This window comes from Alternaria ethzedia (genome assembly GCF_023757985.1).
Source record: "Alternaria ethzedia strain BMP 0044 chromosome Unknown scaffold_2, whole genome shotgun sequence".
NCBI lineage: Eukaryota > Fungi > Ascomycota > Dothideomycetes > Pleosporales > Pleosporaceae > Alternaria > Alternaria ethzedia.
In genome coordinates, this window is record NW_026056195.1 from 1270429 (window position 1) to 1294444 (window position 24016).

General features: G+C 52.9%; 7 protein-coding genes across 7 annotated transcripts; 4 read left to right on the top strand and 3 right to left on the bottom strand.

Annotated features, from left to right (window-relative positions):
- Positions 1-1144: 1144 nt before the first annotated feature.
- Positions 1145-2405, bottom strand: J4E87_001222 (uncharacterized protein; the record flags this gene model as incomplete). The annotated part of the gene is made up of 5 exons (XM_049372869.1): positions 1145-1173; positions 1224-1571; positions 1622-2003; positions 2056-2251; positions 2302-2405. 5 exons carry the CDS (start codon positions 2403-2405, stop codon positions 1145-1147), a joined length of 1059 nt encoding a protein of 352 aa, XP_049237527.1.
- A 3670-nt stretch (positions 2406-6075) lies between these two features.
- On the bottom strand, positions 6076-7936 carry DBP3 (RNA-dependent ATPase; the record flags this gene model as incomplete). The annotated part of the gene is made up of 2 exons (XM_049372870.1): positions 6076-6229; positions 6285-7936. The coding sequence occupies 2 exons, from the start codon at positions 7934-7936 to the stop codon at positions 6076-6078; spliced, it is 1806 nt and encodes a 601-aa protein (XP_049237528.1).
- Positions 7937-8308: 372 nt separating this feature from the next.
- On the top strand, positions 8309-10870 carry J4E87_001224 (uncharacterized protein; the record flags this gene model as incomplete). Its single annotated transcript, XM_049372871.1, has 2 exons — positions 8309-8416; positions 8474-10870. 2 exons carry the CDS (start codon positions 8309-8311, stop codon positions 10868-10870), a joined length of 2505 nt encoding a protein of 834 aa, XP_049237529.1.
- Positions 10871-12128: 1258 nt separating this feature from the next.
- J4E87_001225 (uncharacterized protein) lies at positions 12129-12802 on the bottom strand (the record flags this gene model as incomplete). The annotated part of the gene is made up of 2 exons (XM_049372872.1): positions 12129-12662; positions 12731-12802. The coding sequence occupies 2 exons, from the start codon at positions 12800-12802 to the stop codon at positions 12129-12131; spliced, it is 606 nt and encodes a 201-aa protein (XP_049237530.1).
- Positions 12803-15238: 2436 nt separating this feature from the next.
- J4E87_001226 (uncharacterized protein) lies at positions 15239-16765 on the top strand (the record flags this gene model as incomplete). Its single annotated transcript, XM_049372873.1, has 3 exons — positions 15239-15245; positions 15284-15540; positions 15590-16765. 3 exons carry the CDS (start codon positions 15239-15241, stop codon positions 16763-16765), a joined length of 1440 nt encoding a protein of 479 aa, XP_049237531.1.
- A 545-nt stretch (positions 16766-17310) lies between these two features.
- Positions 17311-18028, top strand: J4E87_001227 (uncharacterized protein; the record flags this gene model as incomplete). Its single annotated transcript, XM_049372874.1, has 2 exons — positions 17311-17353; positions 17412-18028. The coding sequence occupies 2 exons, from the start codon at positions 17311-17313 to the stop codon at positions 18026-18028; spliced, it is 660 nt and encodes a 219-aa protein (XP_049237532.1).
- Positions 18029-18563: 535 nt separating this feature from the next.
- On the top strand, positions 18564-23580 carry J4E87_001228 (uncharacterized protein; the record flags this gene model as incomplete). The annotated part of the gene is made up of 8 exons (XM_049372875.1): positions 18564-18617; positions 18671-20068; positions 20114-21593; positions 21645-21903; positions 22633-22755; positions 22842-23111; positions 23211-23361; positions 23431-23580. 8 exons carry the CDS (start codon positions 18564-18566, stop codon positions 23578-23580), a joined length of 3885 nt encoding a protein of 1294 aa, XP_049237533.1.
- Between the last annotated feature and the right edge of the window lie 436 nt (positions 23581-24016).

Here is a 24016-nt window from a genome sequence, read left to right on the forward strand (position 1 = left end):
AACTTTGAGGTCAACCCAGTAACGGGAAGGGTGGCGTGGAACCGGCAGTGTAGTTCCTGTGGGCATGGTATTCAGGTTACGAGGAGGAGTAGAGCCGCGAGTTTGTGGAAGCTGAAATCCGTGGTAGTGAGGAAGGATTCTGTTGCTACGTCTTCATCTTCATCGACCAGTGCCCCGACCCCAACCTCCCCATATCACAGCGGAGATGTTGAGAAGAGGAAGTGGCCCGGACTAGCTCAGTGGCGGGCGCACGACTCGCGGTCTACAACACTAGGCCCCAATGCCTTTGCTATACACGAGAACACGCTGCCATTGACATCAACAGAGCGTCCTTCACGCACACATTCCCGGCGTCAATCTCTCAGGGGCTCTTTCGATCCACTTCCACTGCACAACCCCATCTACCCCGTTTCAGCACGTCGGCGCAGTTCCTCGCTCTCATATGATGCATATGATAAGCGGTGGTGGAACGAAGTTGCTCGAAGGGGCTCAACGACGAGTCCGACGCGGCGGTCGTTTGTGTTGGACGCTGTGCCGGAGCCGGAGGGGAGGGATCATCTAGATGAGTCGCGGGGAATGAGTGGAAATAGTACAGGAAGTGCGCATGCGTCTTGGAAGGGGAGTAGATGTGAGTCGGTTATCTACGATTGGACGAGGCCCACGGATACGCAGGTGCAGACAAGAGGTGAGATGAACTTTAAAGGCGTGATCTGGGATGGACAACAGCGTAGTAGGAGAGGTACTAGAGAGGAAGAGAAGATTCAACGCATGGATTGGGCGTTGAAGATGTAGCATACTTTGCCAAACAAAGCACTCACATTCATGGGCACATGCAAAGTCAACATCTGCGATTGCAAATAAGCAATTCATTTCTGCCTTTTCCTATCTTACGAACTGTGGTTATAGGAAATTCTTTCTTTCTTCAGAGAGCGCGAATTCGAAGCGACATCTCCTCGTATGCTTTCCTACCGTCACTTGGCTAACATCATGTCTTGCTGCGAATCCAAATTACAGGATGATTGTAGACCCTTCCTCGAATATGGTAATGAGCTCAGACCAGCTAGCTGTGGACAAGTTGCGGAAATCGACTCGATCGTGGTATCTTGTGTATATCTCGCATTTGAGGGGGGAAACATGGACAAGTTTATCGCATAATCTCCTGGTAGATGAGGACTATCGAAAGTTAGCAGAGGTTCAGGGCACGCGTATGATCTTTGACTTACGCTTCAGCTGCTCCTTTGTCAGGTTGTCCTTGTTCTTGTCAAAGTCGAAGAACTCCTCTGGAATCGGGTCGGCGGTCGGCTCGTCATCTGGGTCGTGGTAGGGTTCAAGGTACGGGTGCTTGAGCGCATCCTCGACTGTAATACGCTTGACGGGGTTGAAAGCGAGTAACCGCTCAAGCAGGTCAAGCGCCAGGTCGTTGGTCTTGGGGAACATGGCCTTCCACGGGATCTTCTTCTTGAAGGGCAGCGATCGGATGTATTCGCGAGCTCGGCGGGACTTGATACCGTAGTAGTCTTCCATGGTGGGTGTGCCGAGCACATCGAGAATCAACGTAAGCTGGTGGTGGTCTGATGATTGTTAGTAACAGTTCCGAGAACAGTACTGGCACAACACTTACAGTCCTTTCCTGGGAACAGAGGCTTTCCGCTAAGCATCTCTGCTAGAATGCATCCCACACTCCATACATCGATGGCCTTTGTGTACTCCTTGAAGGTAAGCATAATCTCGGGCGCACGGTACCATCGCGTTGCAACGTATTCCGTCATGAACCCGGAGTTGTCCTCAGTCGAGGCAGCTGATCGAGCCAGACCGAAATCGCAGACCTTGAGATCGCAGTTGGCGTTGAGGAGCAAGTTGGAGGGCTTGAGATCGCGATGAAGCACGTTTGCGGAGTGCATGGCCTTCAGCGCGCGCAGGGTCTGGTAGATGAAGTACTGGCAATGGTCGTCCGAAAGCTCCTGTGTGCGAATGACGCGGTGCATGTCGGTCTCCATGAGTTCCTGGGTACAGGGTTAGTGACCACGAATGCCATGAGATGTTGGAGTTACAAACCTGGATCAGGTACACTTCGGTGAAGGTCTCGTAGTTCCGAGGCTTCTGGATGTCGAGAATGGAGATGATGTTCTCGTGATTGAAGTACCGGAGTAGCTTCATCTCTCGCAGTGTTCTCAGACAGAACATGGAGTGGTCAAAGGGCGTGATCTTCTTGATGGCGACCTTCTGGCCTGACGGCTTGTGTAATGCGGAGCTGTCGCGTGGTTAGCAGCAGACTGGCTGGTACTGACAGGTGAAGCCTACCAAACAACACCGTATGCGCCCTCTCCGACGACATCTTGGATATCGTACTGCTCTGAGACATTGAAAGAGATCTTTCTAGAGCTGCCACTCCCCGCTGGAGGCATGTTGGCGATTGTTGTGGTTGGGACGCGCTGATGCGCAGTGAATTGGGTCAATTGAGCTGGGCTCAGTGATTGCGGGGTCGCGATTGCTGGATAGTCGGCAGGTGAAGAGCTGAAGAGGCGGAATGAGGATGCGTCTGCGGTGGTTCAAGTAGAATCTACAAATGCGCTGGTCAGCTTTGGGTCCTAGAAGGCTATATGGCAAGCATTGTTCGCAGAACAGCAGGCGTGTCTTGCGCGCGCTGGTGAAACGGCACTGTGTCAGACACTGAACCAGCCCCACGTGCTGTGCCCTTTGAGCCGCAGAAGGTGTTCATGGCGGCAACGCGCACGTCAGAATACAAAGAACGACATGTGCTATTCGCCCCCACCTATGCATCCGCTCGTATCGTTTGACTTACCACAGAACTGTGTTTGTTGGAGTCGAGGCCTGTGCAGTGCCCGGTTCAACGAGGCGTGTACTTGGTCGTGCCTGATGGAGGCGCTCGTCTTTAGCCGTTTAATGACGCTGGCTACCGAGAGATGTCGTCGACCAACCGATTGGAGCTGGAGCGGCTGCGCTTCGGAGCTTCTCGAGGATGCTGGGGTGATGCCCGCGCAAGGTGGAGAGGGAATGAGGCGGTGACAGAAAGGAGACGGATAAGGTGGGGGCAGGGTCTGTTGTACCGCCAAGTCAGTCCCAGATGCGCGATCTCAACGTGGGAGCGGGAGGGAACGTGGCGACGTACCGTAGCCCGTGGCTTCTTCCGTCGGCGTTCCAAGGTTGTGAAGGACGTGTCTTCACGGAAGCAGATGTTGCGGAGAGCACAGGGAAGGTGCGATGGCGTGTGTTTGTTGCTGCGGCGGGCGCGCTTTCCAAGTGGGATGGATGGCGGGGTCAAGCTGCTCAGCGCCAAATGCTCTCAGGTACGCTCTATTGCGACAATACAATACACGACAATACGAAGCGGCAAGGACGAATGCGCGTGAGATTCACTAATCAACAATAACAGCAGCATGCACCGCTTATGGACTGCAAATATACCTCCCCCAGGTGGCAGTCTCCGTTTGGTGTCCGCGACGGCCGCCGCCATTCATGGATACTTTGGGCTAACCGCCGACGTGATCCAGCCATTGTGTGAGCTGCGCGAGTCACATCCTGTGATTACTGCGATATGCACGAGAGCCATCTCAAACATTCGAGAATCGTCTCGCTAGCAGGATCTACCACTACTTCATGACCGCGTGCAGGACATCCCAACGGGGTCCTGGGGAGTTGCTTTTTCTGCTTTCCCCGCATCTGCCCAATGCCAGTTCTCAGTCGCTGCCTTTTCCATCACCACATGCGCCTCTTGCTGCAGGGTGGCTGCCTGTCATTCACCTCGTCGCTGAAGCTCATGGCGGAGGATCCTGTAGGGCCATGGCTGAAACTGGCTAGTTGCAGGGGCCTAGTTCCACATCTGCAACGGCTATACTTAGCAGACCCATTATGAGACCAGCCTCACCATGGCGGGTGTGCCCTCTCCGAACCCATTGGTTCGCGCGCCTTCTCTCCAACTCAACCACCACCAACCGTCCTATTCTTACCTTTCCAATGGTCTGGCACAAGACTTTTGACGGTCTTGTTATTGCGCTGTACGCGCCACGCATCTGCGTTGGCATTTTCTTGGGGTCCGATTGGAAGGGAGATGCCTCACTGGCCCGGCACCCGTCGACATCATAGCTGTTTGACTTCGAAGCATCTGAGACTTCCAGAAGCTGTTTCAAATGGCCGCCGAGCCTTGCTAACAGGATTGAGGCCTCAACTTACCCGCTTCAGGGTCTAAAATGACAGCTTCTGTCATCACCACGGTCCAGATGTTTCCACTGTCCTCCGTGGTCACCGTGGTCACCGTGCTACAAAGCTGGTGGTGGCATGTCGTAGCTCCCAACACCATGCTTCTGGAACGGGCGACAGACAAAGATGCCAGGTCCCGCAAGACCGTGATGAAGGCCTCGTCGTGCAAGGCGCACCTTGTATCCCCGTCATCGACAAACGTGCTGGTGATCATTCGAACGGTTGTGCTGACATGTGCAACAGGCACAAGGCCCAGACAAGGCGATCTACACAGCACTACAGCATGCTGGTCACCAGCGACAAAGCAGTCTTCAAAAGGTAGAATTGGGTATGTATTGCGCATCGCTAACGCTATCAGATATCGTATCCATGCGTCGTTCGTATCGTAAATCATCACGCCTGTACTCCATATGTTCCCAGACTCCGAAAAGAGCAGCCCTTCATCCCGTATCGTCCCGTCGCTAGGCCTTCGAGCTCCTCATCCAAGCCGGTAGTCATGCCGAAGATAGTGAGCCCATGGGAGGGTATTGTGTGCCTTGTTGTTCGACTCGGGGTGCGCATGTGCACCATTGCTCTTTGGGAGTGTTGTCCATGACGCCGGCGACGTGTTTACCACAGCCCCACCATGTGGTCTTGTCTGAAGCGATGTTAGCCGTGCTCGTACAACAGAATCGTAGCAGGTGACATACTGCAGGAGTCGCAGGAAGCCTTCTTGCACATTGTGAATGTGTAGTTTATTATGGATATCGAGTATATGTGGCGATGCCGACGATGTGCCGATGAAGGTATGCCGAACGCAAGAGGAAGTATGCCGAAACCTTTTCGTAGAGTCCGGTAGCGTATATCGTGGTATAACAGTAGTCTCGAATTGCGTATCTTGGTTGACAGAGATCTGGAATGCACTCGGTCCGCTCAGCAACCCACCGAGACCCTTATATACACCTACCTTCCTCCGCAATCCCACATACCCTCCTCGCCGAACCCCCCTACACACGGCGAACACACTACCTCACTGCGGTGAGGCATGATAAATTCCCTCGGGCTCTAGTTCACCAATCCCACCCCGGAAGACTGGGCCTCTGCATCTCATTGCGGGGACCTGATTGGCTGCCTAATGATTTGTCCGAACTATAGTCGGCGACCACATTCGGCGAAGTACCACTTTAACGCCAGACGCTTTTTTCGCTGCGCACGCGGGTTTAGTGCACGGGAGCGGCGTGTGTTAGAACCTATAGTACGGGTCCGTTGCCGAGCCATGTACATGGTGAGGATCGGAGAGGAGTTTTTGGGGTCGGTGTGCGGGCTTGGGTGTCCCCGTGGAGTGGGCATGTGGAGGGTCAGTGTGGGCTTTTGGTGGTGATGGAAGCGTAGTGCATTGGATAGGCGAGTTGTTGTCGTTATGGCGGTCGGTTGGCGCATGTGGATACATGCGTATTTGAGATTCACGATGGTAGCTAGGAACAAGTGCATACGGTATGATGAGGTGGCTGAAGCCTTCTTCTCGTATGGACCTGAGGATACGCAGGTTTGGAAATCGTACGATTGTTCAGGCACGGTATAGCCGGAAGCTATAGGACAGGGGATTCTCTTCAGCTCATGCATAAGATGGGATATTCGTTACGAAGAATGAGATATTGTGCAGACTCGTAATTACTAAACACATCGCGATCTACAACAATGCACACTACCGGGACTTTTGCTTTGCATGATCCGAAACGCCTCCGCTAGACAAATGCTTCTAGGTCTACAAGTCGATCTTCGCGCTGCAGCTGTAGCCGGCGGCATCTACTTCGCCGACCAGCTTCGTTACGAGATGCCGAGTCCGCTTTTGACAACACGCAGCTAGACTCATGCGACTTAGTCAAAAGTAATCTTAGTAGCTGCCTTGGAGTCTCCGGTGTCTTTGTAGAAGGCGCCGTATGCACCGTGCTCCTTCTTCTTGACAGTTGTACCGAACTTCATCAGCTCTTCGGGTACGGGCTGGTTTGCTGCCTTGAGGACGTTGATCAACCTAATAATAGAGTCAGCACACTGAAAACATGTAGCCAAGCGCAAGGGGTACTCACGATCCGGAGAGTGCTTTGTCGTGTTCCGTGAAGAGCGTGATCGCCAAACCCTCCTTTCCGGCACGACCCGTTCTACCAATCCTGTGAACGTAGTCCTCCGCCGTCAAAGGGAACGTGACATTGATGACGAGTTTCACGGCAGGAATGTCAAGACCTCGTGCAGCAACATCCGTCGCCACGAGGAGGGGCACATGGCCTTCCTTGAACGCTGCCAGTGAGGCGCTGCGCCTTTCTTGGCTCAGGTCGCCGTGGATGCCACCCACGCGGAAGCCCTGTCTGCGAATGAAATCCTCGATGCGCATTGCTTCCTTCTTGTACAGACAGAAGACGAGGATACGGTCGTCCTTGTTCTTGCCAGATTGATACTGTCTAAGTAGCTGCAGCAGACGCTGCTCTTTGCCGCGGGGATCGACAACCTCGACAAGCTGCTTAATGCGCACATTGGCGCGGAGCTCGCCAGACTGGTTGTCGCCGATTGTGATTCTAACCGGCGAGTTCATGAAGGTGGATGCAAGATCCCGGACGGAGGGCGGCCACGTAGCAGTAAACATGAGGGTCTGGCGCTTTTTGGGCGTCTGCGAGATGATTTGCCGAATTGCTTCTTCGAAACCCTTATCAAGCATGCGGTCGGCTTCATCAAGTACTACGTACTCGGCTTTGCTGAGATCTGCTGAGCCATCGCCAATGAGGTCGTTCAAACGACCGGGCGTAGCGACCACGATATGCGCCTTCTTGCAAGCGGCAACCTGAGGATCTTTTGGCACACCGCCGTACACGCAGACTACAGATAGTCCAGCCGGTGTCGCCAACGCTACCAACTGGTCGTAGATCTGAACAGCCAGCTCACGCGTGGGTGAGACAATGACAGCCTTGACACCCTTCCGCTCGTTCTTGGGCAGCGCTGCGATGTAGCGCACACATGGTACACCAAACGCGAGCGTCTTGCCGGAACCTGTCTCAGCAACACCAACCATGTCTCTGCCTGAGAGCAAGTATGGCCACACGGCTGCTTGTATAGGTGTAGGGGCGCTGAACTTGGCGAAGAAGGCGCGTTGCGCATCGTCGACCGGGAGGTACTTGAAGTTCAGGATGGGACGGAGCTTGCGAGCGGCGGGTTTGGGATCTTGGATAGCCATCGTATTCTTGGCAAGGAAGGCGTCGACCTCCGACTGGGGAAGCTGGGTCAGCTCTTTGCTCTCCACATAGTCGCCCGATTCGACGGTGGCTGCGCTCGTTGTGGTTTCGACCGGTGCAGGCTTGGAGGGTACGGGCTCGGCAGCTTCGCCCTTGGCCAATGCCTTCGCGCGCTTCTTCTCTGCCTTTCGCGCAGCCTTCTCTGCCGCCTTGATGGCTTCCTCGTTCTCTTCCGCAGGCTCGTCTGAATCGGCACCCGCGGCAGCCTTCAGCGCTTTTTTCGCTTCCTTAGCCGCCTTCTTTGCTTTCTTTGCCGCCTTGCGCTCGGCCTTGGACAGACTCGATTCGTCGTCCGAGTTCTCTACAGCCTGCGCATCGCCATTCGTCTCTGTCGCATCCACTTCAGCGGTCTTGCTGAGCTTCTTGCTCTTGTCCTTCTTGCTCTTCTTCCTTGAAAGTTCGGGCGTGGTGGTCGCGCTGTCTTCGGCGACGACGTCAGAAATCGGTCTTTTCCCCATCTTGTTGGTTGGCAATGCTTCGTGTGGAGAAGTCGAGAAGGATGGCGGAAAAATCACTTTTTCGTCGGCGGTCGGTACCAGCACTATCGATAAGTCCGGAACTAGTCCCAAAGCGTTCCACGCGATCCTGCGCCAGCAAATCTCGCGTGTTCGATGCTTCTCACGTCCCTGCGCGTCCACGAAGTGCTATGTGAAGGTTTTAGTCATTGTATGCATAAGTCGTTAATTCGAGACTTGTTGCGCTTCCTACGTCAAGGCTTTTCGGGTTTTCGCGCTAGTCGAAACCTATTCACGATCTCCCTCACCACAGTGAGCCATGACCAGAACCACTAAACAACAGGGACCACTTATTCTGAGACTTGATGCGCGATCATGGCGGACGTGACAGTGCTGAGATGCTGGCCAGCCTGCGTCGATGCAATCGATTGGTCTTCCGACGGCATCATTGCATTAGCGTCGGATGAGCGCGTAGAGCTGCTCGTGAGTACCTTTCCGTGCAGATACTTACACGAGACCTTTTTGTTAATGATTGCGTAGTTTCCGAACACCGTCGACTTCGAGCGGGACCAAGTCTTGCCGCAATGGCAGCATGTGCCTCTCAAGGTACCCTTGTTCTCGACCGAGGAGCTCCCACTCAAAGAACCTGCGCCAACATCTAACTACTCCGTCGGCGAAGAGATCTCTAACAGCGCTCCCATCAGCATCGCGTGGTCGCCGCCCGGTATTGCTAAACATCGAAAATGCGCGCTTGCTGCTCTTACCGCGAACTTGACGCTTTCCCTCTGGTCAGCAGCAGAAGGCAAGCCGGAAGAAGAGACCAGTTGGACTCGACGGTTGATCATCAACGATGCGCTCGTTGACCACTTCGGAGACTGGGACCACGAACCTAGCCACGTGGTGCCCGATTCCAAGGAACGACTGCGGTCGAGAGGCCGCATTCGAGCGTTCGCCTGGGCACCCGCTCTGCCTTGCCCAGAACCGGCTGGTGTTGTCGGTACTCACTTGGTATACGGCCCGCACATGCTAGTTGTCTCTGATGACGATAATCACCTCGTGTTTCTCAAGGTTGAAACGCCCACGTCCTCCCTAGGAGCTGAGCCAGACTGGAGGGCAGACGTGTTAACACATGAGTCTTTTGCACTTTCTTCGGAGACGATCTTCCTGCAACCCAATATCTTCGAAGACATGATCAAACAGCAAAGATATATCTCGCATATTGCCTGGAGTCCTTGGATCATACGCGAAGGGTGTTATTATTCCGTACTGGTATACGCTACGAATGAGGATGTACGGGCACGGACTATCACGTACAACACTGGGCGTATAAGCTTGCAGCAAGAAGTTGTCTATGCAGGCCACGAAATGCGATATGACGGCCCGATGAAATGGTTTTACCGAGTCGAAGATGAATACAGACTAAAGCTCGCCCTCTTCACGAATACGGGACTAGTACATCTAACGATATCCGCTCTTGACGCTTCTATTATCGAAAGGAGCACGCATGATCTAGACGGTCGATGGGATCCAGTTTCAGGCCTTGTCTGGGACACGACTCAGGCCACAAAACCTCGTCTCCACATAAGCTCTCTACTATCGACACTCCACAGTCCGACTGCTATCCTCGAGCAGACTCCTGATGGGCTCAAGAGCCTTGATGCCCCAGAATGGCGGGAGAGAATCGGAAATAATCTGGCACTGTTTAGTGCAAAGCACGAACTTAAAGGCAATAGCAGGGCCAAGGTATGGGGCCTTACGAGATCTCCGCTAGGCGACTTCATTGCGGCATGCAACAGCGTACATCCTTCCGATATGATCGAGTACGGTATTCCGGCTGACCGTAGTGGCGCCGTGGCTATCAGCTCTTTGCGACCTGGCAGCCGTTCACGGGACATCTTTCCAAAAGAGAACGTAACCGCAGAAGGACTCATGTACAGTCTTAAGAAGTTGGCAGAAGAAGTTGTCGAGGACCCTGATGACATACCTGCATTCGCGGACGAGATGGTTGGAAAGCTAGTTGAGACTTACACAGGTCCTCCTGTCAGTGAGATGGACGCGACCGCATCAGCAGCGTACTCCGATGTCAACGATCTCGATTCGTTGATCAAGGGTTTCAAGTCGAATGCTTTCCTTGAATCACCTACACTGAAGGATCGCTACACCATCCTTGTGTCTGAAGCCTACAAGACGCAGATTAATAAGGAGCTACCGAAGACTCTAATTGCGTATCGCCTTGCCGTGGCCTTGCAACAACTTCCTTCATCACTATCGCATACGCCTTTCAGCGCAGAAATTCGCACGCATCACAAACAACTCGTCACACTCATCAACATGGTCATGGGCTATGACGATGCATCCGAGTCCTTGCCCGCAGACAGAACTTCGGGGCAGGAAAGCGCATCAACAGTCAGCACTGGTACGCATGGCAACAGCGTTTCGACGAATCAAGGCCCAGCAGTCCCAGTAGCGGATACTTGCGATTTCTGCTCCGCATTTATACCGTTCGCAGACCCCCGATCAGCAACTTGCACCAACGGACATGTGTTCCCTAGATGTGGCCTCACTTTTCTGGCTATCCAGGCGCCCGGCATCACGAAGTACTGTGGTATATGCAGCACACCATTTCTAAGCGACGAGTTCATCATGGCCCAAGAAGACGTGGAACGCAATAATAGCTCCGACGCTGAGGATAACACGGTCATGACTGGCGTGACTAGAAACGGCATGGTATCAGAGGAAAGGGAGGAGAGTAGCGATCCGTTGAACAAGATGGATGAAGAGGGTTCTAGCGACCAAGAAGGAGGCGATCAAGAAAGCAACGATTCCGACGATGAACGCGATGTGTACGAACGAAAGGAAATCCCTGTCACGCTGGCACGGGTACTGTTTCTTGCTTGCGATGCCTGCATATACTGCGGTGGCAAGTTTATTGGTTGACCAACACAGGATAAAGTTCATAATCCGACTCAAAGGTGTCCTGTACCTACGTTCGTAGTCTAGAAGAATCGCCTGCCAGGCTCTCTTTCTTTTACACAAGTGCCCTTTATTCGCTTCCATCATCGGGCCAAATATGACATTACAGTCCAACTAAGCATCTCATGGTTCTGTAACCCGGAAACGTTGAAGACGCTGATGTCTCTTATCGCGGGACGGAAACAGACATAAGGCCCGAATCCGACTTGTACCCACGGTCCGGATGCCTTGGCATCCATCCGCACAAACTACGCAACTCCACTTTTCTCCCGAGGCAAGCCCTGGCACTTTCTAGAAGCCAGGCTAGACCAACCGCACAAGTCTCTCATGCCCCCGCGCGACCAGCCGACCAACCGCACAATGTACGCAAGATAAGTGGGAGCCAATAGCACAAAACGCGTGCACGCGGCTAAACTTACCAACGGAGCTATCGACCACTGAGGCCAAAGCTTACAGTCAACAATGCTACAAACGCAGTGGGATGCGGGGCAAAACTCTTGAAGCACATGAACGGGAGCCGCCGCTGACGGCGTTGCCGCAGGGAAGAGGTGGCATGAAGAGCCCTGCGTTTGGCCGCTTTACCGCACAAGTCGCGCATGCTTTGGGTATATAAGAAGTTGGTTGCTGGCCCTATGCTGCTTACTCCTACATCACAACAATCAAGTCAATCTCATCAAGCCAACTCACTCTTCTACCATACCAAACTTTTTACCACAAACCAACATCCCATCTTCAACCACCGAAATGAAGGGTAACTGCGGCTGTGCTTCTGGTGCCTGCAACTGCGGCTCTTCCTGCACTTGCGATGGCTGCCCCGTACGTTATACCATGTCTTTCTTGCAAACACAATGCTGATTGTTCTCCAGGGCAAATAAGTCATTCAATCCTCGGATTGATGGCGTGCGATGAACACGATACAGTGGGTGCCTTCGCATCACTTTCACTTGCGACCTTCATGCTAATACTTTGCAGATGACCTTACAACTTCTGTACTATATGGAATCTACAAAGAAATGCGTCACGGGTGGGTTTTGAGAGGCGTGCGACGATTAGGGGATGAGGGGAGTTCGGCGGCTCATGAGATACCACACAGGACAATCAATCACTTCATTACAACAACACATGTGCCATATGATACTACAAATCGTGAATTCTTGTCATTATCGCTAATTTCGCAGATACTTTCGAATCATGTAGTCTATCCTGACAAACATCTACGTTCCTACCCACAGCAAACCGTGGCATTTTCCTGCATACGATCTTCGCCCCCGCTGCTCACGTTGAAACTCTCCCACCCAAAGATGAAGTATCCAAGATACGCACCGATGAAGATGCAGATGATAAAGTACCCGTTGTAATACATCGCCAGCAACATGACAAAATAAGCCACAGCAAATGCGCCCATGTGCAATGCCGCTCTAACCGCCTGTTGTAGAATGCTCGGTCGGAACTTGCTCGTCGTCGCAGCCATGGCGCCGCAAGCAGCTGGCGATGTTGTAGCAGCAGGATGCTTAGTCGTGCTGTCGTTTGCGTTCGATGAAGAGGAGGAAAAGGAGCCGCTTGCTGAGGAAGCGAGTGTCTTGGAGTGTTGCTGGACGATGTAGCGATCGTATTCCTTAGCTGCGCGCCGCAGAAACTCGAGGAGGATGACGAGCAGGATTACTCCGATGCAGGAGCCGGCGAACATGGCTTTGGAGCGTACGTGCCAGGACTCTGCGATGAAACATGTGTCTATAACGTTCCAATTCCACAGCATCTGCGGGACGGGTTGTTAGCTGAGACTTCCTTTCTCCTCACTGCGAGAGAAGATGGGATAGAACTTACACTAATTTTGCATCCGCCCATCATATCGGCCATATCATCCATGCCACCCATTCCGCCTGACGAAGTAGCCATTGGCGCCATGCCGGTAGCAGTCGACGCCATAGACATGCCCGACATAGCCATACCGGTGCTCGTCGGAGCCATCGACATTTCCATATCCATAGACATGATTGCTTGTACCTGCATAGAAAGGTAGTGAGAAAGAAGTCCAAAGTTATATCGCAGCGACTGCAATCAAAGCACGGCCTACCAAAAATTTGTCGGAAACGAAACAGCGCAAGTGAATGAATATGAGTGGTGTGAGAAGTAGGGTTGAGCAAGTTATGAGCAGATTTTCCCCTGCGTGACCTTAAATGGAAGCGGCAACCACCCCAAATGATTCACACTTCAAACGCGGAGATTTTGACGAACAAAGAAGTCTGAAACTGAAGTGAAGTCTGCCACTAAGGATTTTTCCGGAGACTGAACGTGGAATCGCGGCGTTTATATCGCTTTCTTGTGGTGCAAGCTCCTACCTAGGGAGTGCCAGGCCCGGAACCCTTCTCGCACCCGTTCCCACGCGGTACCCGAAGTTCTGCAGACGGCGCCACTGCATGCCAGTATTGGTTAAAGTCGGCCGATTGTTATCTCAGCCTACCATGTCACCAGACAGATCGGTAACATTGAAGAGACCTGCTAGCCCATGTTTTGATAGTCGATGAGACTCCAGGAGAGGGCGGCCTGCAGAGTGCTATGCCGGAACAGGTTTAGACGGTAAGCGAGGTGAGAAGGTTTCCAAGGTTTTGAGCAGATTTCGCGCCCTCATCCGCATCCTGCGCAATCATGACAAGACGATACTGCGCGGCAGGTGTTGAGGCGCGGAATAATGTTGGATGGCATGCAGGTCGTGGTTGTTTGTTGGTGATGCGAGGGGAACGGGCCGCTTATGTTGCATGTGTTGGGAGTGCAGCTTACAGGCAGAGCGCTTTTTAGCCAACGTGCGATAGATGAATTGTTATTGCAAGCGCAGTGGGAAGCCGTGCAGTCGTGTCCCGGGGTTTTGGTTGCGAGACTCGAGAGGCGAATCAAAGCAGGGTCTAGGTAGGCTGGATGAACATGCGATGCTGCATGTTGGATGCAATGACAGATCGATCGTTGAACAGAACGTGGGTATACGCGTCGCTGTAACAATATCGTGAGTTTCCCAACATTGCGATATGCTTGTCTTTGGGACATCGGTTGGAGGGCGACGATGAACTTGGGCCAATGGGCTTACGTGCATCGCGCGGCGTTGAAGTAGTTGGCTGGGTAAACATGCGCTGACGGTGTTGGTACAACAGTATATCAGCCGATGACGTTTACAGGTATACTCTTGCTGCGATTTGTTGCGTTTTCCGCACGACGTATATGCTCAACCCGATGCAATGTCATATCAAAGCCAGCAGTGACTCCCGATGGGTACGGATAGGTGGTAAACTTGGTCAGCCCTCGACTCATCACACTGACGACGTTCATGTCGTGTCCGGGTTCGCTGCCACGATCGTCGTCCAAGCGGACTCGCCCGCCTTCACTCTGCCTCATGGACCACAACAATGTGCTGAGGATATGCGTGAGTACGATGCAAGAGCCGGGTACTTTGGCGTATGAACGCAGGCGCCCTAAAGTTGTGGCCGGATCGAGCGAAGCGGAGAGACAAATGGCAAGAGCTTGCGCCACCTGTTGTTCTAAGTCTATTGACCGAGATGAATGCCCTAACGCCTGAGAGGATGTAAATCGTTGGTGGAGGCTGTGACTGTTTCATCCCACCCTTTGCCATCGCCGGCAATGACGAACATCTTCATGCGTAGAATAGGGTAGCCGCCACATCTGCGCACACCACGAAATGCAGCATGACGAGCCGGATGCAGACGCAATGAAGATGGCTTCACCTAGAACTTCTAGCAAGCGTTAGCCGTTGCATGCATGATCACACGTATAAGAAATGGCATGTGTACCTAGGTATTGCTAGAATTTATGTCGGGTCATTGCGACGAGTCGTGGCGTCGGGTCATTGTGTCGGACGATTTCCAACACCAACAATGACGCGCACCTAGCACGATCCGCGACTGGAAAGCCCTGAGGCTAGAACAGCGGGGTGCATGACGATGAGGATGCGGATGCGGCGTGGGGTGCGGCTCAGCAATCCTCTAGTGGGAAACCTGACCGCAGCGGAGACGACAATACTGCCTTTAAGACAGGGCGCCTTCTCATGGGCAGTGTACGAAGCAGGGCTATGCTGCGACCTGTCAACCGCCACGTAACGGTGGTCAAGACAAGGGTTTGTACTTTAATGTCCAGTGCTGCTCCTAATCGGCACATAGTACGCTCCGAGGTTTGGGCAATCTAGGTTTGACGTCGCCGTACATATCCGTCTTGTCTGTTCTCTTGGGTTCCAAGAACGCTCCTCATCGAGCATTAATTCGCATCGTATTGTTTTCTTCTCTTCTTTTGCTATGCGTTCTCCAATCGACTTCGTGAAGGATCGCCATAATGGCCGGTATCGAGAGAGCATCGACAGCGATGACTACCCTTTAGCACAACCCAGGAGGGAAACTGAGCAACCACCAACGAATGGTCCGACTGCTCTTCCGTCGCTGCCAGAACCATACTCGGCTTTTTCGGTGAACCGCAGGAGGTTCATTCTAGGCGTTGTTACAGCGGCGGGCTTCTTTGGCCCACTATGCGGAGCTGTTTACTTGCCTTCTCTGAAGATCTTCGAGAAGATCTTTAATGCATCGGAGACTGCGGTAAACGGTACAGTCTCAATGTATATGATGGTGTTCGCCATTGCCGTAAGTCATCCGTACCGGCATCTCGAAATGCAAAACTAAGATTGCGTAGCCTCTCTTCGGTGCTGCTGCCTCAGACTTAGGCGGAAGGAAAACAGTATACATGGTCGGACTCGGCAGTTTCCTCGTCGCGAACACCCTACTTGCTGTGCTGCCACCACATATCGCGGAGCTGTACATTCTCCGTGTCTTCCAGGCATTCGGATCCTGTATCGTCTTCTCCGTCGGAGCCGGTACCGTTGCTGATATCACTGAGCCTGCCAAACGTGGAACCGCTTTAGCATGGTTTTTGATGGGACCTCAGCTTGGTCCTGTCCTTGGTCCGCTCATTGGTGGTGCACTCGCGGACGAGAGTAGATGGCGATGGATATTCGGTTTCCTCTCGATCGCGAGTTTTCCGGTATATCTCCTCATCGTCTTCTGTACGCCAGAGACATTGCGATCGCTGGTAGGCAACGGCGCACCTGTCGCAAACCAGCCTTGGTTTACGATACCCAAGTTCCGGACACAGCCTTGTACAGACTCGAGAGCTCCGAAAGCTCCCCGTCCAACGCCCCGAAAGTTCCTGCATCTTCTTAAATACCCTCCACATTTGATCGTTTCCTTCAACGGAGCTTTCCAATTTGCTGGACTGTATGCCATTTTCATCTCGTTTGCCACCATTTGGCAGGAGGGCTACGGTTGGACGGCAGCAGAGACTGGGTATGCCTATATATGTCCTGGTATTGCGATGTTCGTCGCTTCGATGGTCGTCGGTCGACTTTCCGACTGGATGCGAAAGAGGGCTCTTGCGAAGAGCTCCACTGGCAAGGTTGCACCTGAGCGAAGAATTACCATCCAGATCTTTGGCTTCGTCATCGCTGCGGCTGGTAAGATTATGTTCGGCTGGTTTGCGCTCGCTCACTTTCACCCCGCCGCGGTCCTCTTCTGTACGGCTCTGGCTGCAATCGGAATGTCTATCATCTTCGTCACTAGTACATCCTTCCAGACTGAGTGCGACCCTGGCCAGGCGGCCAGTCTGGTGGCTTTGGCAGGATTCATGCGCAACATGGCTGCCGCGATCTCCTCACTGATCATGGCCAGCATTTTGGATGCAATGGGTTGGGGTTGGGCGTTCACCGGTCTGGGAATCATAGATCTCCTCTGCATACCAGGGATTATATTGATCATCTTCCGAGGCCCGAAGTTTCGACAGGAGTTGGAACGTGGACAGCAGCCAAAGAAATAAGTGGCTGTGTGGAAGACCTTGCGAGGTCTAGATACAGAATCTTGCTGCTCATTCTGACAGCGATGAGCGATAATCTGTCTTTAAGCATAGCGCGGCGTTAGTGAACATCAGACTTTGTATATTAGCATGCTACCGAAGGGTGCGGAATTGGAATTCATGCCGAGTCAAATGGCAAGAACGACCGCGTTAGTTCTGCAACCGCGTGATCTACAAGTCGACAGCAGGAGACCCAGAAGATTCCGATTAGCATTCCAATGAAGACCAAGTCGTGAGTAGCGTGGTGTTGTCGCATGCGCTGTCAGGGGGAGAAAGTAGTCCTACGTAGATGTGATGGAAGAGATCGATGTTCTAGAATAACCTCGGAAGCGGCTGGAAGGGCGAGTTTGGCCGATCATCGTAACTTCGACATCCACCACCAATTTGTCAGCAGCACTCGCCATCCATGTAGGTATAAGAGCAAGCAGTCTCGCAGCGATGACATCACTTCATCAGCGAAATCTACCGCGCACAAATTCATCGTGGCGTTCAAAGCAAGTTTACGCAAAATGACCAACTTCAAGGTTGACATTGTTAGCGACACCGTATGCCGTAAGTCCTCATGAACAACGCATAGCATACTATGTATCCGATACTAATCAAATCACAGCATGGTGCTACGTAGGAAAAAAGCGCTTGGAAAGGGGAATCGCAGCCTACATGGAGAAACACCCGGACTCCAGTGATACCTTTCAAACCAGCTGGTACCCATTCTATTTGAACCCGGATGCGCCAAAGAGTGCCGACAAGCAACAATTGTACGAATCTAAATTCGGCAAAGAACGCACAGCAATGATGCAAGAGCGACTCTCGCAGATTGGCAAAGACGAGGGAATCAACTTCAAGTACGGCGGCAAGACAGGAAACACACGCGATTCGCACCGACTTGTGCAACTTGGAAAAACCAAGGGCCCGCAGATGCAGACTCGCGTGATCGAGGAGCTCTTCGCTGCGTACTTTGAGAATGAGAAGGACATTACCACTCAAGAGATCCTTACTGAGGCAGGAATCAAGGCAGGACTTGATGAGAAAGAGATCAAGGATTGGCTGGAGTCAGGCAAAGGAGGACCTGAAGTTGACAAGGAAGTCCAGCAGGCGCGCCGACAACAGATTACAGGCGTTCCCAACTTTACCATTAACGATCAGTTTGAGATCGGAGGTGCGCAGGAACCGGAGGCTTTTGTTCAGTTATTCGAGAGATTGAAGAGGCAAGAGGGCAGCGGTTAGGTGGTTCGATGTACAAGAGCTATCTTAGCGAATCTGACCTAGCCGCGAACGTAACACTGCTACGTGTTTCTGTTTTCAGCATACAATATCGTGTTGACAAGTTCTGTTGTTTAATGTGTCTTCTGTCGACGTGTAGGTCGTTTGAAGAAGGGATTCCAGTGTTGGTGTCGAGTTCACCGTATCGCTGGTGATGACCAAATCGTGTGGACATGCCGCTAGTCTGCACCTCGGCAACTGTACCTCAACATTGTTACGCGCATTCTCCGTCACGCTTCTATGACATCTCGACGCGGTGATTGCGAGCGCTGAAGCTACCAGCCTCATTCCTCATGGTGCGCAGGTAGTACAACATGTAAGCACCGATGGAGGTGCTACGTGGGTGGCTGTGGCGTTAGCGCCAGTGCCATCGATCTGGGCATCTGCAGGGTTCACGACCAACAATCACCAAGACGCGCTTGGACGGCGCATCTCTCACAGCTGCTTCAATCGCCATGTCCTAGAATCCGATTAGAGTACACGGTCTACGACCTCTCCGATGGCTAACGATGCTCTGCAAACCCCGGCTGAGCGCCGCTTCCTGCGGCCCAGCGTAAGTCGCGTCTTTGTAGACCGTGTAGGCGATGCGCTGACCATATCCTATAGCTACGCAGCGCGACTATGGTACAGCCCAAAACTGGCGAGCGCATCAAGAAATCCTTCACCCTACGAAGATCCCAACACCGACCGACCGAATCCTCCGAGTTCCTACTTGCGCCCGGCCAATACGATGCTGAGAGACACCGGGAGATGGGGAGAGTCGAGTTTGCAAAGGTGGTGCTTACGAACAAATGTCGACAAGGCTACGCGTATGCGACGAGTCCTATTGGAATTGGCATCATGAAGTGCTCATTGGCCTATGTCCTCGGATCGTTGGCGACGTTCGTACCAGCAATCGCAGGATTACTGGGCAAGAACGATGGAAAGCACATAGTCGCGACTATCACTGTGTATTTCCACCCAGCTCGCTCGGCCGGCAGCATGCTGGAGGCTGTCATCTTGGCTTTCGCTGCCTTTCTCTATGCCGCCTTCGTATCGTTCTCTAGCATGGCCGTGTCCGCATACTTTGGAAACCAAGATCTGCTAGTCCTTGGGCATGTGATAGTGCTCATCGTATTCTGCGGAGGAGGTCTAGGGCTTGTTGGATGGACAAAACAGAAGCTTGGAAATCCACTGGTCAACGTGGCTTGCTCACTGACATCGCTAGCTCTCATCACGATCCTGACCAAGGAAGGAGCTGTTCAGGCAGCCAAGTTCTCCTACGTCAAAGTCTGGCAGGTTCTGAAGATGATAATAATGGGCTGTTCCGCCTCAGCACTCGTATCGCTCCTCGTACAACCAAAGTCGGCGCGCAACGAATTCCGCGATACGTTCATCCAGTCGACAGATGCTATGGCAGAAATGCTCAACAACATCACCCTTAGCTTCCTCTCCGGTGCTGAATCAGACCTCAAGAGCGAATCATATGTCGAAGCATCGAACAAGAGCCAGTCAACGTTCAAAACACTTGTAAAGAACCTGGGAGAAGCCAAGTTTGAGCACTACGCGCTGGGTACTGAGGAAGAGTACAGGATTCACGCGAAACTGGTCAAATGTCTAGAAAAGCTCATGCAGAGCTGTGGTGGATTGCGGAGCGCTGCGGAAACCCAATTTACACTGTTGGCGCAATCGGAGACCGAGCCCAGCGCCAGCGTCACATCCCAACGATCAATACCCGCTAATGGAACGGTAAACTCGTCGATATTCTCGGACCATACGATGTCCTTCAGTCCTCCGCAAATGTCTCCCAGTCTCAGCCATACCGAGAGGCGAACCAGCATCCTTGCATCTATCGACGAGTTACCGGAAAGTTCCCAAGCATCTGCGTATCCCTCAGCAGCTGGATCCGACGACGAGTCCACTCCGACCAAGAAGAAGTCTGACCAAGTTGCGAACCTTTTGAAATCAGACCTTACGCCTGCTGACATGTTCTCGGTGTTCATTGCTAGCTTGGGACCACCAATGGTACGTCTAAGAGTCGCTGTGTGCGAATTGTGCTAACACCAGTAGAAATCCTTAGCATACACACTACGCGAGGTCCTTTCTGAATTGCCTTTTGGACCTGGACCCGAGTACAACATGGCTATCAACGAGCATTTTCGCCACAGTCTAGTCGATGCCAAGGCCCTCTTCTCAGATGCACGTCGGGAAGCACTCTCGGCTGTCTACAAGAACAAGATACCAACGAGGACCAGCTCTGCAGCGATTGCAGCAGACTTTGAGGAGGTTGCCGCAAGCTGTGGATACTTTAGTTCGTCGCTTCTAGACTTCGCTGAAGACATGGTGTCGTTCCTTGACATCCTCGAAGAGCTGAAAGCTAATGTCAATCGCTACCCGCGGCAAAGGACCTACACCTGGCTGAAATTCTGGCAACGTGGGCGCAAGAAGGATAAGGCGGGAGACAGCCCCGAGGAGGCCTATCTTGTTGATGAGACAGACGCCCACACACCAGGAGGCTCGCGTGAGATCCATAACCCCATCTACCGGAAGTCGACCCGTGGAGACCCGTACAAGCCAGAAAACGAGCAGCCACTTTCATACCGCATCTGGACGTCATTGGCCGTCTTTAGAAGAGACGACCTCAAATACGCCGTCAAGGTTGGCATTGGCGCAGTACTCTACGCCATGTGGTCCTTCATTCAGTCCACTCGAGGATTCTATGGTCATTGGCGTGGCGAGTGGGGCTTGTTGTCGTACATGTTGGTGTGCTCGATGACCATCGGTGCCTCCAATACTACTGGCTTCCAACGTTTCGCCGGTACATGTCTCGGAGCTATATTGGCAATCGCCGCATGGATCGCCGCTGACGAGCATGCCTTTGTGTTGGGCTTCTTCGGCTGGGTTATCTCCCTGTTCTGCTTCTACATCATCGTTGGAAAGGGCAAGGGACCTATGGGTCGCTTCATCTTACTGACCTACAATCTCTCTGCACTCTACGCATACTCGCTCTCCGTCAAGGACGATGATGACGACGACGATGAGGGTGGCATCTCACCCGAGATCTGGGAGATTGTGCTCCACCGTGTGGTCGCAGTGATGGTTGGATGCATATGGGGTATTATAGTGACGAGAGTCATCTGGCCTATTTCTGCGCGCCGCAAAGTCAAGAAGGGCACGTCTCTATTGTGGCTAAAGATGGGGTTGATCTGGAAACGTGGGCCTCTGAAGACCCTGCTCGAAGCCAACGAACGCACAAGCCGGACGTACACGTACATGTCCGAAGGCGAAGAGCTGGAACTCCGTCGGTACCTTTCTCATCTGGACACGCTGCGTGCATCAGCCGCCGCAGAGTTCGAGCTGAAGGGCCCGTTCCCGGACAAGAGCTTCAAAGTCATTCTGGGCGCGACCAGCCGTATCTTGGATAGTTTCCATGCTATGAATGTCGTCATCCTCAAAGATGTGAAGGCCTCCGAGGGCGAGAAGGAGGTCTTGCGGTATACCAAGAAAGAGTGGACAGATCTGAGTTGGCGCATCAGTCATCTCTTCTCTGGTGAGTCATACCAACCAAGCTTCGTCGAGAGCACCGGCTAACAGTACACAGTCATGGCATCTTCCATGAAACTAGCATACCCGCTCAACGACGTCCTGCCCAATATCGAACACACGCGAGATCGACTGCTAGCAAAGGTCTTTGAGTTCCGACAGAGCGGGCTGGGCAAAGTCATTGCCAACGATGAAGATTACGAGTTGCTGTACGCGTACGCGTTGGTGACTGGGCAGCTCGCGCATGATCTCAGCATCATTGGACAGGAGATTGAGAAGCTGTACGGTGTGTTGAGTGAGGAGGACTTGAAGTTACAGTAGATATGCAATGCACATAAACGCTGCTCCTCGCGATCGGTTTACGTTCTCTGTTTGAAACGGCATACGCTTCTTGACTTGTGTGATGGGTGTGGTGATTGCCACCCTTAGTCTCCGCGGTAATAACGCAGGTGCAGTAGCTCGCTTGTGATGATCCTAAATGAGTCACGATGATAGATGCGGCACACCTCGCAGCACGATGGCCTAGGTGTCGATGATCTTAATGCGTCATCCATCGTCGATGCCAATATCGCTACATGCGCGTTGTCGCGTGATGGACGTCTCAAGCTCACCAAGAAATGTCCGACGGTGAGCTGCAACCCCATCGGTCTAATGATAGAAATAAGCTTTGGGGCCATCTGTCGTTGACTCACGTTGTGATTGTGCCTAATTTACGCATCTAGCGGTCGCGAAACATTGCCACACAGCTGATCTTGGTAACGTAGACTTTGGCTTTGAACTTCGCGGAAATGAGAGCGATGGTCCTTTCGTGTAGTTAGACGGAAATCTTACACGCGACAACTTGTACTTTCCATAATGCATTAACGGTAGCTTTTGTTTTGGAAGGTGCATTGAAGTTGTTGTTGGTGTCTGGGGTCGGGGTCGTAAAACGACTAGTGGCCGGCACGTGACGAGCTTGGCGCTCTAAGCGATCACGCGCACCTGCCCAGGTCGGATCCTCAATATTCTGCGAACGTCTTGCCGCGACTCTCGATACTAACCTCCAGGACAACCAACCCGTCAAAATGTAAGGAATACCGATTGCATACCCTCGGCAGTGCTTCGAAGAGCGCTTCCGCACCCGCAACCACATCGCCGACTCGCAGTGGTGCTCAACAGGCGCTCACGACGTGGCGAACCCCTCTTTTCACGATAGCACTTTTCATCGCCCACGGCCGTACAATTGATCAAAATGCTGACCGATTGTGCCTCACAGGGTCAACCTCCGCACTCAGAAGCGCCTCGCGGCCTCCGTGGTCGGTTGCGGAAAGCGCAAGATCTGGCTCGACCCCAACGAGACCAGCGAAATCGCCAACGCCAACTCCCGCCAGACCGTCCGCAAGCTCGTCCAGGATGGCCTCATCATCCGCAAGCCCGTCACCATGCACTCGCGTGCCCGCGCCCGGGAGCTGACCGCCGCTCGACGAATTGGCCGACACCGTGGTTTCGGTAAGAGGAAGGGTACCAAGGACGCTCGTATGCCAAGGTACGCAATCACGATGCCACTCCCGCAATGGACTCGACAGAGATCCATTGTTGGGAGTGAAGGATGAAGGAGACTGTTTGCTGATGCGGATGTCTATAGCCAAATCGTCTGGATGCGCCGTCTCCGTGTCCTCCGCCGTCTCCTCGTCAAGTACCGTGCCGCCGGAAAGATCGACAAGCACCTCTACCACGAGCTCTACCACCTGTCCAAGGGTAACACCTTCAAGCACAAGCGTGCTCTCGTTGAACACGTACGTCCGCCATGACATCATGACTATGTCAAACCCCGCTCCATGCTCGGTTACTGACATGCATCGTAGATCCACAAGGCCAAGGCTGAGAAGGCCCGCGAGAGGGCTATCCAGGAAGAGATGGACGCCAAGCGCGCGAAGACCAAGGCGGCGAGGGAGAGGAGGCAGGAGCGTGTCCAGCAGAAGCGTCAAGCTCAGTTTGGCGACGATGCGGAGTAAACACGGGATATCATGATGAACACCTGGCGTGGGTCTTTTCAAGGTTAAAGGAGGGCGTCAATCTCCTTTTTATCTGGGCATATGCGGTCATGTTTCATGTTACGTCTGTGAAGGACTCTTCTCTCCATGCATACTCGACCGACAAGGCTGCCCTCACTCTGATCACCGATGCTATGAGTGTACCAAAAAGGATATGCGCATCGGAATTAGAAACCAGTAGTCAAACTTGGAGTTGGTCTGCTTTCATGCATTGTCTGTGGATATGATTGCGTGATGCTTGCTTGAATGTTTCTCATTCGCATTCCTGAAAGTACCCCGGATTACCCAATTGCCATGACACTGACGCCATACACCCTGTTACCTGCTTAGGGTATCAAATAACCAAAGCGCCTTATCCAAACACCTCGTGCTGAGCCAACCTTGGTCGCATGACTGT